This window comes from Saimiri boliviensis, chromosome 7, assembly GCF_048565385.1.
Source record: "Saimiri boliviensis isolate mSaiBol1 chromosome 7, mSaiBol1.pri, whole genome shotgun sequence".
Taxonomy (NCBI): Eukaryota; Metazoa; Chordata; class Mammalia; order Primates; family Cebidae; genus Saimiri; species Saimiri boliviensis.
This window is the reverse complement of record NC_133455.1, coordinates 100,510,584-100,526,175: the sequence shown is the minus strand read 5'-3', so window position 1 is coordinate 100,526,175 and position 15,592 is coordinate 100,510,584. Positions and strand designations below refer to the sequence as shown.

Genomic DNA, 15,592 nt, shown 5'->3' with positions numbered 1-15,592 from the left:
TGCCCAGAGGGCATTTTTATACTTTTAACCTGAAGAGAAGCTACAGGGAGGAAGCTAGTCAGAAACTCTGTTGGCATTGTGGATTCACCCTTTTGGAGATCTCTGAAAGCTCTTTGATGTAGGACCACTTTCAATTTTTCTTTTTTTTTTTTTTGAGATGAAATCTCGCTCTCTTGCCCAGGATGGAGTACAGTGGTGGGATCTCGGCTCACCGCAACCTCCGCCTCCTGGGATCAAGCAATTCTCCTGCCTCAGCCTCCTGAGTAGCTGGGATTACAGGCACGTGCCACCATGCCTGGCTAAATTTTTTGTATCTTTAGTAGAGACAGGGTTTCACCATCTTGGCCAGGCTGGTCTCAAACTCCTGACCTCGTGATCCACCTGCCTTGGCCTCCCAAATTGCTGAGATTACAGGCGTGAGCCACCGTGCCCAGGTTTAAATATTTTTTAAATTTTTATTTAACTTTTTATTTTTTGAGATAAGAGACTTGCTCGGTCGCCCAGGCTACAGTGCAATGGTGCAATCTCAGCTCACCGCAACCTCCGCCTCCCGGATTCAAGTGATTTTCTTGCTTCAGCCTACCGAGTAGCTGGGATAACAGGCACCTGCCACCACATCCGGCTAATTTTTGTATTTTTAGTAGAGACGGGGTTTCACTATGTTGGCCAGGCTGGTCTCGAACTCCTGACCTCAAGTGATCTGCCCCCCTCGGCCTCCCAAAATGCTGAGACTACAAACGTGAGCCACTGTGCCTGGCCTGGACCACTTTAAATATATTTAGAATACTATTTGAAGTTATTGCCGATCTTGTAAATAAAATATTAATGCCTTTCTTTTATCTGGCTGTATATTTAAAATTATTCTTTCAGGCAGAAATTCAGTCTCAGCCTTCATTAATATGAGTGTCATGGCTGAACTGTCTTCTCGTATGGGCTCAGGGTAGCTTTTTCTCTTGTGTGTAAACAACTCCAGTCATAGAATATGTGTCCGAGACAATGGGTTAAATATACCTGTTCCACCGTATATTGATTTATTTTGATGATCTCTTTTCCACTATCTTGTATTGCAAGATCACGTTTTCTGTTAATGTTCTTCCAATTAGATTGCCTTCCATGGTTACTTATTATCTCTAAAGTTCTGTTTAATTAGTCTTTAACTTACACCCTCCCATTTCCATTTGCTCTCTTACTGTTTCTTCAGGTTATCAGTTATCTGTCATCTTGGCTGTCACAGAAGTTCCTTTTGGTCTCATATTCTGTTGGACGGCCTTCTAAGCATATTTCACGTTGTTGGCCTCATTAGCATTTCTTCATGGTTTCTCCAGAATTCTTAAATATACTCTACCATTTTTGTTCTACTTAAAATGTTAAATCTTTGATAAATAAAATAAATGCTGAAAAATTCATAAAACTGTAAGCCAAAAAAAAAAATTGCCCCCAAACACAGAGATTTTTTTTTAGGGAAGTTATGCTTATTTTTTTTTTTTTTTGTCTTTTTGTTTTTTTCCTTTTTGTGGAGAACGGGGTCTCGCTATATTGCCCAGGCAGGTCTCGAACTCCTGGGCTCAAGCTATCCTCCCGCCTCTGCCTCCCTAAGAGCTGGGATTACAGGCGTGAGCCACAGCGCCCGGTGAGATTTTTTTTTAAATAATTTTTTAATTTTTATTTTTGAGATGGAGTTTCGCTCTTGCTAACCAGGCTGGAGTGCAATGGCACAATCTCGGCTAACCGCAACCTACGCCTCCTGGGTTCAGGCAATTCTCCTGCCTCAGCCTCCTGAGCAGCTGGGATTACAGGCACACGCCACCATGCCCAGCTGATTTTTTGTATTTTTAGTAGAGACGGGGTTTCACCATGTTGACCGGGATGGTCTCGAACTCTTGACCTCGTGATCCACCTGCCTCGGCCTCCCAAAGTGCTGGGATTACAGGCTTGAGCCACCGTGCCCTGCCGAGATTCTTTCAAGAAGCTTCTATTTACCTATTTCCATTAGTATCAGAACTGATAAATTAACAAAGGTGGTTTTCATGTAATGGCTGGAGGCAGGAACATTTATTGATATTTCTAGCTTTATACACCCACACACATATGCATCCTCGCATTTTACTCAAGGTCAATTAATCGGCTAAATCTGAGAAATTTTTTTCTACTCATATTTAGTTCTCAGTTGGGGCTTTCTCTGCTCTAAGATGCTGCATTTACAAAGAGACTATGGGAAAGCCAGTTCCTTCCAAGGCCATCCTTAGAAGTTACATTTCTTTTTCCATAGGAGAATCCATTCACTGGAGCCAGAAACCTACTCAGTCACTGAATGCCAGCCCTTGGTCTGAGCCTGCGGCTCTAGATGTGGAACTCACAGCATATGCATTGTTGGCTCAGCTCACCAAGCCCAACCTGACTCAAAAGGAGATAGCGAAGGCCACTAGCATACTGGCTTGGTTGGCCAAGCAACGCAATGCATATGGAGGCTTCTCTTCTACTCAGGTAAACAGCCTGCTCTCCTACTGCCGCTTATCAGATGGGATTAGATCCTGTGTGGAGCTGGAGGAAAACACTGTCCTTGCCCTCTCGATCCCGGGTCTTAGAGAAAGAGGAAAAGCCTGTGACAAATACATAGAAATATTCATAAAAACGGGTTATATGAGCACCTGCATAGTATCAGATGCACTTAATTTTCTTTTTCTGTAGAGTGTGAAACATTGGGGCCGGGCGCAGTGGCTCATACCTGTAATCTCCGTACTTTGGGAGGCTGAGGCAGGCAGATCACCTGAGGTCTTTCAAGACCAACCTGACCAACATGGAGAAACCCCGTCTCTACTAAAAATATAAAATTAGCTGGGTGTGGTGGTGTGTGCCTGTAGTCCCAGCTAATTTGGACGCTGAATTCAATCTATTAAAATGTGTTCTAGACTGAATGTTTGGCAAAAATGTTAAAAGCACCAAGTTTGAATATGGTAATGACCTAATTGAGATTTTAAAAAATTATAGGGTACTGTTTCAGGAAATTCATGGCCAGAGATCAGAAAAGACTCCTTTCTTCTTGCTCGCTCCTAAATAGTTAAAATACATAGTAATCTTTTTGGAAAGCAGTGGTAAATGTTTAGAACTCTCAGTGACAGCTATATGTCAGAATCATTTTTCTTTTCTTTATTATTATTATTTTTTTGAGACGGAGTCTCTCTCTGTCCCCTAGGCTGGAGTGCAGTGGCACGATCTCGGCTCACTGCAACCTCCACCTCCCGGGTTCCAGCCATTCTACTCCCTCAGCCTCCCGAATAGCTGGGATTACAGGCACGTGCCACAATGCCTGGCTAATTTTTGTGATTTTTAGTAGAGACAGGGTTTCACTATGTTGGCCAGGCTGGTCTTGAACTCCTGACCTCAGGTGATTACCTGCCTCGGCCTCCCACAGTGCTGGGATTACAGGCATGAGCCACTGTGCCTAGCCAGAATCATTTTTCTTTTTTTTTTTTTTGAGACGGAGTTTCACTCTTGTTACCCAGGCTGAAGTGCCATGGCGCGATCTCGGCTCACCACAGCCTCCGCCTCCTGGGTTCAGGCAATTCTCCTGCCTCAGCCTCCCGAGTAGCTGGGATTACAGGCACGCGCCACCACGCCCAGCTAATTTTTTCTGTTTTTAGTAGAGATGGGGTTTCACCATGTTGAGCAGGATGGTCTCGATCTCTTGACCTCATGATCCACCCGCCTCGGCCTCCCAAAGTGCTGGGATTACAGGCTTGAGCCACCGCGCCTGGCCTCAGAATCATTTTTCAATGAAATCCCTGGCTATCACAAGAAGTCATATATCACGTATCACCCACACTGGTTTTTCAGCTGACAGTGAGGACCCTTTCTTTGAATTGTTTCCATATGTTCAAACAGTAAAAAACCTCCCTGGCTCCAATCCACAAAGGGTAAACAAAAATTGTTTGTAGATGGTCAAGCTGCACAGATAAAACTTGTTCCCGGCTTCACCGGGGTTGGTGACCTGTCTTCTTGTTTTGTGCAACAGTGATAATGTCACAATAAGACTGTCTTTTTCATTTGTGAGATGGAGAAATAGGGGTTCTTTTGGTAGTAGATACTTTACACAGTGTCAAGCATGTAGAAATTTTCATAACGTAGAGCGAGATATGGCAATTTTGAACACTTCATTAGTTTTTCTTTCCCCTTGTAATTTAGATGAATTATGTTTTCAGAATGAAGCAGTTCAAACTTCACCGTACCATGCTCACTTAGTGATAGTTTATCTGTCTTATTCCCGGAGGAATAAAAGATCGTCACATGGCACAATGGCTAAGAGGCTGGCCTGCAAGGAAGGACTTTCCTAGGGTCCCTGATACTCCTTCCAAGTGTGATATAGAAGATCGTTACATAGTTAAATGACGTCATAGACCGCAATTTTTCGGGCTGTCAAGTTATTACTGTTTCCTCCCCAAATAAGGAAGCTCTAAATATATACCGAACAGTTATCCACTTGCTTGTAGCAATAACTCGTTCTGAAGCTGTTTGATTTCTGAACATGAACTTGTTAGGTTAACCAAGTAACCCATGGATGTTTGGTAGTACCTTGTTGCTGGTGATTTTCTATAAAAGCATGCCACTGTGATTTCTATGTCAGCTTCTCCAGAGGAGGCGGGTATAGTTCTCTAAATACTTAGAGAAGGCATCATCCAAGCCGACTAACAACAACCAGATGTGTGGGTTATAGACTTGTTCAAGGTTAATTCCAGTGGTTCCCAAAATGGTAAGTATACATTTGGTTATTTCCCTCAGGATACTGTAGTTGCTCTCCAAGCTCTTGCCAAATACGCCACTACTGCCTACATGCCATCTGAGGACGTCAGCCTGGCTGTAAAATCCACTGAGAATTTCCAGTGCACGTTCAACATACATTCAGCCAACAGATTGGTATTTCAGCAGGAGACTCTGCCCAGCGTCCCTGGAATGTACACGTTGGAGGCCTCGGGCCAGGGCTGTGTCTATGTACAGGTGAGTAGAGATCCATGACAATGAGTGTACATTGGGAAGGAGAGTCTGAGGGCATCTTCCCCTTATACCTTCTCTCTTTCTCACTTGTAAGAAAAGTAGTTTGAGGGCCCGACGCAGTGGCTCATGCCTGTAATCCCAGCACTTTGGGAGGCCGAGGCGGGCAGATCACGAGGTCAAGAGATCGAGACCATCCTGGTCAACATAGTGAAACCCCGTCTCTACTAAAAATACAAAACATTAGCTGGGCATGGTGGCGCGTGCCTGTAATCGCAGCTACTCAGGAGGCTGAGGCAGGAGAATTGCCTGAACCCAGGAGGCAGAGGTTGTGGTGAGCTGAGATCACGCCATTGCACTCCATCCTGGGTAACAAGAGCGAAACTCCGTCTCAAAATAAATAAATAAAGGAAGAAAGAAAGAAAAGAAAAGAAAAAGGAAAAAAGAAAAGAAAAGTAGTTTGAACTGTACAATCTTTAAAATTTTTTCCAACTCTGATTTGGGTATCTATTTCTTCCTACCAGACGGTGTTGAAATACAATATTCTCCCTCCTAAAAATATGAAGACCTTTAGTCTTAGCGTGGAGATGGGAAAAGCTAGATGTGAACAATGGACTTCACCTCGATCCTTGACTCTCACCATCCATACCAGGTGAGGAAAGCTGGGGTGCCGGTGGCCGGGGGAGCACCTGGTCCTAGGAACTGAGCTGGGACACATGTGTGTATGTGTGTGTGTGTTGGGGATGGAGTGTGCACTGAAATAATAGGCTCACACGTGTTTTCTTCTTCCTGGTCTCAGTTATGTGGGGAGCCGCAGCTCTTCCAATATGGCTATTGTGGAAGTGAAGATGCTATCTGGGTTCAGTCCCATGGAGGGCACCAGTCAGTTGGTAAGTTACTTCTGTTTTCTTCATTTATCTAGCTGTGAGGGAACCTAACGTTATAATTAAAAAAAAACTGGTGAAATGGACATCATGGCACGTGTGTGTACACACACGTGTATACATGGTGTGTGTATGTATGTACACTTCTAAGAAATATATATATGTATGTGTGTATACTTGTAAGAAAAGTAGTTTTCATACATCTATATGGCATCCATATATATACGAATATATACATATATATATGCCAAATATGCCACTACTGCCTACGTGACATCTGACGTCAACCTGGCTATAAAATCCACTGAGAATTTTCACGACGCATTCAACGTACAGTGGGTCAACAGATTGGTAGTTCAGCAAGAGACTCTGCCCAGTGTGTGTGTGTGTGTGTGTGTGTGTGTGTGTGTGTTGGGGATGCAGTGTGCATGGAAATAATAGGCTCATACATGTTTTCACATACACACATGTGTGTATACTTACATATACATGTGTATGCGTGTGTATATATATGTATTATATACACATCCACACACACACAAACTCGTGATTGGCTTATTTAAATGGGCTGCAAGGGTGCAGCCGATATGTGACATGCAACTTGTAATAGTCGTGGTTCCCTTTTCCTGCCCTTCCACAGTAGATATTGTTTTCTTGATCATGGCAGAGCTTTGGAAGACTAACCCAGGAGACAGGGAAGACTCTAGCTCTTAGTGTCTTTTTTTCTCCCTTTCTTATCCAGCTTCTTCAGCAACCCCTGGTGAAGAAGGTTGAATTTGGAACTGACACACTTAACATTTACTTGGATGAGGTAGGTATTCAGGAACTAGATCAAAGAGCTGGATTGCTTATGTATCTTCATGACTTCCCTTCTGATCTGTATAGATGGTGTCACACACATGGGGATGAGGGGCCTGGGGGCGAGTCCACACCATGCCATGAGTTCTGCCTCCATGCTGGTATACAGTGAAACACCCCATTGTGCCTCTAGAGGAGCCCTGTCCAACAGACCTGTAATGTGAGCCATTTACATCATTTAAAAATTTCTGGTAGCCAGGCTGGGCGCGGTGGCTCAAGCCTGTAATCCCAGCACTTTGGGAGGCCAAGGCGGGTGGATCACGAGGTCAAGAGAACGAGACCATCCTGGTCAACATGGTGAAACCCCGTCTCTACTAAAAATACAAAAAATTAGCTGGGCATGGTGGCACATGCCTGTAATCCCAGCTACTCAGGAGGCTGAGGCAGGAGAATTGCCTGAACCCAGGAGGCGGAGGTTGCGGTGAGCCGAGATCGCGCCATTGCACTCCAGCCTGGGTAACAAGAGGGAAACTCCGTCTCAAAAAAAAAAAAAAATTTCTCGTAGCCACATTTCAAAGTAGATAAACAGAGATAAACACATGAAATTAAATTTAATGGTATATTTTATGCAAGCATATACACCCCAAATATCTCCTTTGTATCATATGATTAATATACAGAAGTATTAACAAGATAGCTACATTTTCTTTTCTCTACCACACCTTTGAAATCCAGTGTGTACTTTACAGTGTCAGCGCATCTCAATTCTGACTGGCCTCATTGCAAGTGCTCAATAGCCACAAACGGCATTGCAGCTCTAGAGTATAACCAGCTATAGTGGTTAATAGCGGAAGCTCTGAAGCCAGACTGCCTGGGCTGCAATCTTGGTTCTAGCATTGACTGCGTAACTGGACAAGTTGTTGAAAGTTAGCGTAGGGCCGGGTGTGGTGGCTTACACTTGTAATCCCAGCACTTCGGGAGCCTGAGGCGAGCGGATCATGAGATCAGGGGTTTGAGACCAGCATGGCCAACACAGTGAAATTCCATTGCTACTAAAAATATAAAAATTAGCTGGGATAAACAGCCGGGTGCGGTGGCTCAAGCCTGTAATCCCAGCACTTTGGGAGGCCGAGGCGGGTGGATCACGAGGTCAAGAGATTGACACCATCCTGGTCAACATGGTGAAACCCCGTCTTTACTAAAAATACTAAAAATTAGCTGGGCATGGTGGCGTGTGCCTGTAATCCCAGCTACTCAGGAGGCTGAGGTAGGAGAATTGCCTGAACCCAGGAGGCGGAGGTTGCGGTGAGCCGAGATCGCGCCATTGCACTCCAGCCTGGGTAACAAGAGCGAAACTCTGTCTCAAAAAAAAAAAAAAAAAATTAGCTGGACATAGTGACAGGTGCCTGTAATCCCAGCTACTCGGGAGCCTGAGGCAGGAGAATCACTTGAACCCGGGAGGCAGAGGTTGGAGTGAGCCGAGATCGTGCCACTGCGTTCCAGACTGGGCGACAGAGCTAGACTTCGTCTCAAAAAAAAAAGGAAAAAAGTTAGCTGCAAAATGTGTGTGAGTAGGGATCAAAGTCGTTATCTGCTTCTTAGAATTATAGAAAAAACTAAATTATTTAAGACATGTAAAAATATTTAGAACTGTACATGGTATAGAGTAAGCCCTCATTACTCTATAGCTATTGGTATCATTTTAATATTAGTTAATATTAATTAAACATCGTATATAACCTTTTATTTCAACAAAACAAGAAGTTCTCAAGGACTAACAATGTTCTAAAAATTGCTGCCATGCACCTTTTCATGAAATTCCACTCCACACAAGGAACAAAGTTATCTTTATTGTATATAACCAACAGACAAGAATATCCCAAATCAGAACGTACTGTTGTTGATAACATCCGTTTCCAACCCCCTGCCCACCCACCAATCCAATCAGCTAACTGTGTTTCCTATCTTCCAGGGAGCCAGCGTTTTATTATGTTGTTTGAGTCTTGTATCGTTTCTTTTGAGACAGCTCAGATTAGTTTATCAGTCATTCCCCTGTAATCATGATGCTGCAGTTTAAAACTTTGCAAAGTTTATGATGCTTTCATACAGGACTTACTCGTCTTACAGCAACCCTCCTTAGACATAAGGAGATTGAGATTTGGAGAGAGAGTGGCTTGTCCGAGTTAGACCATCTGTCAGTGTCTGAGGCAGGGGTGGAACACAGGGAGTCTGATTTCCATAACGCCATGCCCTGAGACTACAATGAAGTGCTCCTCAGTGTGTCCTGCCAAATCTGCCAACTGGGTTCTATTTGAGGCATCAGGTCTAATGATCTAAAAGCCAGTACTAATGATTGTATCTGTGTTCATTTCCTCTTTTCTGTGTATCTTCTCCCGGTGTTCCTGATCAATTTCACCAGAGGATGATCTTATTCACATTTATAGTCTTCCTTATTTTTCAATGAACTATAAATGTTCCTCTAGGTACATGCCATCCCTGTCCCACAATCTCAGACAAGCGGTATTTTCATTGTCAATCAGTTCTATTTCTTATTTATTTATTTATTAAAGAAAAAAAATCTTTTTATTTTATAAAGACAGGGTTTCACCATGTTGGCCAGGGTGGTCTTGAACTCTTGACCTCAGGGGATCTGCCTGCCTTGGCCTCCCAAAGTGCTGGGATTACAGGCGTGAGCCACCACTCCCGGCCCTAACTATTTCTTAATTTGCTGGGAAACACATGAATTTTAAAGCCATTCTTTTATTCCTGATGTCTAATTTTGTTGCATTATGGTCTGAGAAGACAATCTTTATGATCTTGATTGCCTGGAATGTGCTCAAGTTTCTTTCATGACATAATCCATGATCTGTTTTTGCAAGTGTTCAGTGTGCACTCCAAAAGAACGTCTCTTTCTTTTCTCTTGGGTCTAGATTCTGACCTAGAAGTCTGAGATCACTATTTCTGTTGTTCATGTGTTTGATAACTCTGCTTCTTTTTTCTGCTTGATTTAACAATTTCTGAAAAGGGTGTGTTAAATATCCAATTTTGATGGGTTTTGTTCATTTGTTTTGTATTTTTTGGTAGAGCTGGGGTTTCACCATATTGGCCAGGCTGGTTTTGAACACCTGACCTCAAGTGATCCACCTGCCTTGGCCTCCCAAAGTGCTGGAGTTATATGCATGAGCCACCTGACCTCCAATTATATTTGATTTATCCATTTATCCATATATTTCTGCCAGTTGTTTCCTGATATATTTGAGACTACATAATTCGATATATATGCTATGAACATATCTTCTTACATTTTCCTTATACTAGTATATACTATCCTTTCTCCATTACTATATATGTATATATATTTATATCATATACTTTTGCCTTAGATTCCTACACCATGTGCGTGCGTGCACACACACACGCGTGCGCACAGACACGTGCACACACGCACTCACACACGGGCACACACGCACACACACACACGCACACATGCACACATGCGCACACACACACGCACACACACACACTTTTTCCCCCTTGCCTTGCATGCCATTTAGCCAGATATTAAAACTGCGATCCCAGCTTTCTTTTGGTTCATATTAGACATTTGCTTTAATTCTTTACGGTAACCAAATGAGAGAAAAGAACAGTGATTCTAAAAATTCTTTGTTTCAGGATCCCTTTATGCTCTTTATTTACTGAGGACCTCAAACAGCTTTTGGTGAAGTGGGTTTTAGCTATTGATCTTTATTATATTAGAAATTAAAACAGACAATCTTAAAATATTTCATTAATTTTAAGGTGATAAGTCATTACATCTTAATATAAATGACATTTTATGAAATTAACTATTTTCCAAAATAAAAAAGATAAGAATAGTGACATTGTTTTGGTTTTTTGCTTTAATGTCTGGCTTAATCAGAAAGAATAAAATTTTCCTATTTACTTCTACATTCAAACCGATGCAATATTACATATAAAGTAGCCTCTGATAACTTTCCTGTATACTTGTTTGATTTTTTATTTTTAAAGTCTCTCTCCCCAGAAAAAAACAATCTGCTGTATACTTGTAAAAGAATAAGAGTGACAGGGAAAAAAAAAAACCAAATGTCTTAATATCATTCTGAAAATAATTCTGGCCTCTCAGATACTCTGATGCAATCTCAGGAATCCCTGGAGTGGGGAGGTCCCTCGCCCACACTTTGAGAAGCACTATGCCTGAAGAACTTTGGAAATCTCTTCCAATTAGGCATTAACAGCTCTATATCTAAATTTATAATATAATATTCTTTCATCTATTTATTTTTTTGAGGGGGGGTCTCACTCTGCTGTCCATGCTAGAGTGCAGTGGCCCGATCTTGGCTCTCTGCAATCTCCATCTCCCGGGTTCAAATGATCCTCCCACCTCAGCCTCCCAAGTGGCTGGGATTTATTTTCTTGTTATATTAAATTAAATTAACCTATACAATTGTCGTAGATTTTCCATTTACTAATTTCTTCGACAAATATTTACTGAGCAACCAACATATGCCAGTTACTTTTCTAAGTGATGGAGGTGTAGCAATGAAAACAACAGACATGATACCTGGCCTAATAGAGCTGACATTCTAGTGAAGAGACAAAAAATATTCACGTTTTAAAAAATCACGTGTATGTGTGTATACGCACACATTTTTTTTCCAGTAGTAACAAATGCTACACAGCATAAGGGAATACAGAATGCTGGTGGGGCAGGCCAGGGATATGAGTATTTTTAAATACGGTCTTCAAGGAAAGCATCTTATTAGCAAACTAATAAGGGGCATGGAACCGTTGGGGTAAAATGCAAGTCTCTGTTTCTTTGGCCACTTTGACAAATTTAGTGGAGGAATCATGGGTCAGAGTGGACCATGAATGAAGGGAACCAGTTCACAAGAGGGCCAGAGAGCTGTAGGATCCTAAGAAGAAAGAGCCAGGAAGTCAGCAAGAGGCAATGTCTTTTTTTTTTTTTTTTTTTTTTGAGACGGAGTTTCGCTCTTGTTACCCAGGCTGGAGTGCAATGGCGCGATCTCGGCTCACCACAACCTCCACCTCCTGGGTTCAGGCAATTCTCCTGCCTCAGCCTCCTGAGTAGCTGGGATTACAGGCACGCGCCACCATGCCCAGCTAATTTTTTGTGTTTTTAGCAGAGACGGGGTTTCACCTTGTTGACCAGGACAGTCTCGATCTCTTGACCTCGTGATCCACCCGCCTCAGCCTCCCAAAGTGCTGGGATTACAGGCGTGAGCCACCGCGCCTGGCAATGTCTTTAAGATTGTCATAGGGCAGAAGGTGTAGGTAGAGGGTTTCAGAAATTTTTTTTTTAATTAAAATTTTTTTTTAATTTTTATTTTTTATTTTTAGGTGGATTCCTTCTCTCTTGCCCAGGTGGAGTGCAGTGATGCCATCTCAGCTCACTGCAACCTCCATCTCCTCCCAGGTTCAAGCGATTCTTCTGCCTCAGCCTCCTGAGTAGCTGGGATTACAGGTGCCAGCCACTATTCCCAGCTAATTTTTATATTTTTAGTAGAGACAGCATTTCTCCATGTTGGCCAGGCTGGTCTCCAACTCCTGACCTCAGGTGATCCACCCGCCTCTGCCTCCCAAAGTGCTGGGATTACAGTCGTGAGCCACTGTGCCAGACTAAAAATTTTTTAATTTTTAAATTTATTTTATTTTATTATTATTATTTTTTGAGATGGAGTCTTGCTCTGCCACCTAGGCTGGAGTGCTGTGGTGCGTGCCACCACACCTCACTAATTTTTGTATTTTTAGTAGAGATGGGGTTTCACCATGTTGGTCAGGCTGATCTTCTACTCCTGACCTCGTGATCTGCAACTCCCAAAGTGCTAGGATTACAGGTGTGAGCCACTGCACCCGGCCATTTTTTTTCTGAGATGGAGTCTTAATCTGTCGCTTAAGCTAGAGTGCTGTGGCACAATCTCAGCTCACTGCAACCTCTGCCTTCTGGGTTCCAACAATTCTCCTGCCTGTGTGCGCCACCACGCCCCACTAATTTTTGTATTTTTAGTAGAGATGGTGTTTCACCATGTTTGCTGGGATGGTCTCGATCTCCTGACCTTGTGATCCACCCATCTTGGCCTTCTAAAGTGCTGGGATTGCAGGTGTGAGTGTCAGGCCGAGTTTCAGCAAATCTGCATGAAGACAGCAAGGGTCTTTTAACTCCACATTGCACAGTGTCATTTTCATTTCAGTTCTAAGGTACTGTTTCATCTATCTTCCCCACAGCTCAGTAAGAACACTCAGACTTATACCTTCACCATCAGCCAAAGTGTGTTGGTCACCAACCTGAAACCAGCGGCCATCACTGTCTATGACTACTACCTACCAGGTGAGGGCTGGCCTGAAATGAGAGCTGAGACATAAGCTGTGTCTTCCAACTTACTTCTGCCTCATTCTTTGTCTCTTCTCTCTAAATTTTACGAATACTCCTTCCCAAGCCAAGTAGCACATAATTAAATTATCTAATCTCCTAAAACATTTTAATTCAATTGTGTGCCATTTTTAAGTTTTGTACACTAGAGACATTTTATATGATGTGATCCTTAGACCAAGAAGAGAATAACGTGAATGAACCATTGTTCTATTTCTATCATTTTTACTATGAATAATAATTTGTCACAATGTGCAAATATTAGTGATTGAAACTGTCTTCTAATTCTGAATATGCTCATAACCTGTAGAGATTCTCTGGAAAAGGCTCAAGCTGTAGCTTTTATGATCCATTTTCCCTCTAAATATAGGAGGCCCTCAAAGTAATAATATGTTTTATTTCATTTTACAGATGAACAGGCAACAATTCAGTATTCTGACCCCTGTGAATGAGGTAAGTCCAGGGAGAAATGCATGAAGTGATGGGTTAGAGTGGCAGGAGTTAAGAGGACCCTCTTTTCACTTATTGCTATTGTCTTCTTTTTCTTTCTTTTCTTTTTTCTTTTTTCTTTTTTTTTTTTTTTTTTTTTGAGATAGAGTCTTGCTGTTTCGCCCGGGCTGGAGTGCCTTGATGCAGGCTGAGTGGCTCACCTCCCAGATTCTAGTGATTCTCCTACCCCAGCCTCCCGAGTTGCTGGGATTATAGGCGCCCACCATAAATTAGCCTTGCTAATTTTTGGATTTTTAGTAGAGACAGGGTTTCACTATGTTGACCAGGCTGGTCTCGAACTCCTGACTTCAGATGATCTGCTCACCTTGGCATCCCAAAGTGCTGGGATTGCAGGCATGAGCCACCACTCTCAGACTGTTGTTGCCTTTCGGAAGCTTATTTTTTATAGAAAGTGAGCTTTTTTTTTCTTTTTGTCATAACTCCTTTTTTTGTTGTTGTTTTGTTTTTGAAACAGAATCTGGCTCTGTTGTCTAGGCTGGAATGCAGTGGCATGAACTCAGCTCACTGCAGCCTCTGTTTCCCAAGTTCAAGCAATTCTTGTGCCTCAGCCTCCTGAATAGCTGGGATTATAGGCATGTGCCACCGCACCCAGCTAATTTTTCTGTATTCTTAATAGAGATGGGGTTTCGCCATGTTGGCTAGGCTGGTCTCGAACTCCTGGCCTCAGGTGATCCGCCTGCCTCGACCTCCCAAAGTGCTGGTAATACAGGCGTGAGTCACTGTCCCCGACCTGTCCTAAACTCTTGTAAATAGTTTATATCAGAAAAACCTAATTAATCTTGGTATTAAAACAATACTTTTTTCTATCAGATTGAAAATAGATTGATTTTTCCTAATATTTTTACATAATACATCTTTATTATATGAAAGTAAAGGTTACCTAATTATACACCTGTAAGATAACGCTATTAATAATCCAATTGTGCATTTGTGAGGTTTTTGTTTTGTTTTGTTTTGTTTTTTATAGAGAGAGGTCAAGTATCCTCTATAAATGTGATGAGTTTCTGGGTATCATAATGTCTTCTGTTTTTTGTTTGTTTGGTTGTTTGCCTTTCAGGATAGAAGCTGGCAAGAGACTCAGTCCTCTGTGACATCACTGGAGGGTGGAACATTCTTATGTCTGTTGAAGCAGAACTCATTCAATCAAATCATTTAATTTCTCTGACTAGTAAATGGGTAACAGATGATTATGTCTGAATCTCAGCTCTAATACTTTCTACTTCCTTCACAGGGAGATGGGATAGGAACAATCACACAGAAGAGGCATTACATGGGGAAGGTCATAGGGGGAAGAAAGGTGGTTTAGCATTTTGTTTAGCCATTTGTTTCTCCAGAGAGGAGACAGTGGTGGAGGGTGAACCAGGGAAGATAAGAATGTCTTCCTAGACCAAACGTGGTGGCTCAAGCCTGTAATCCCAGCCCTTTGGGAATGCGAGGTGGGCAGATCACTTGAGGTCAGGAGTTTGAGACCAGCCTGGCCAACATGGTGAAACCCCATCTCTACTAAAAATACAAAAATTAGCTGGATTTGGTGGCATGTGCCTGTAATCCCAGCAACTTAGGAGGCTGAGACAGGAGAATCGCTTCAACCCTGGAGGTGGAGGTTTCAGTGAGCCAAGATTGCACTACTGCACTCCAGCCTGGGCAACAAGGAGAGACTATCTCAAAATAAAATAATTATAATAATGTTTTTCTGGAGTTTAAGTCTATGGGAAAATGTGATTTCAGGCTTTGGGAGCTGGCTAAAAAAATAAAATTGGAAAAGAAAATCTGTGCTTTAGTTCTATACATATTTCTTTGGATACCAAAAGTTCTTTTAAAGATGATGATGGCTGGGCGCGGTGGCTCAAGCCTGTAATCCCAGCACTTTGGGAGGCCGAGGCGGGTGGATCACGAGGTCAAGAGATCAAGACCATCCTGGTCAACATGGTGAAACCCCGTCTCTACTAAAACTACAAAAAATTAGCTGGGCATGGTGGTGCGTGCCTGTAATCCCAGCTACTCA

The 15,592-nt window shown here is 42.5% G+C and overlaps 1 protein-coding gene across 1 annotated transcript in view; it reads left to right on the top strand.

The window, feature by feature from the left end:
• Positions 1-15,344, top strand: part of A2ML1 (alpha-2-macroglobulin like 1) — a 58,503-nt gene extending 43,159 nt beyond the window's left edge. The window contains exons 29-36 of the mRNA XM_039471995.2: positions 2,270-2,484; positions 4,777-4,992; positions 5,511-5,638; positions 5,786-5,876; positions 6,613-6,681; positions 12,933-13,035; positions 13,489-13,530; positions 14,645-15,344. Of these exons, the coding sequence (XP_039327929.2) occupies positions 2,270-2,484; positions 4,777-4,992; positions 5,511-5,638; positions 5,786-5,876; positions 6,613-6,681; positions 12,933-13,035; positions 13,489-13,529 (863 nt within the window). The 3' untranslated portion in view covers position 13,530; positions 14,645-15,344. The remainder of the gene's footprint in view (positions 1-2,269; positions 2,485-4,776; positions 4,993-5,510; positions 5,639-5,785; positions 5,877-6,612; positions 6,682-12,932; positions 13,036-13,488; positions 13,531-14,644) is intronic.
• Positions 15,345-15,592: the final 248 nt, after the last annotated feature.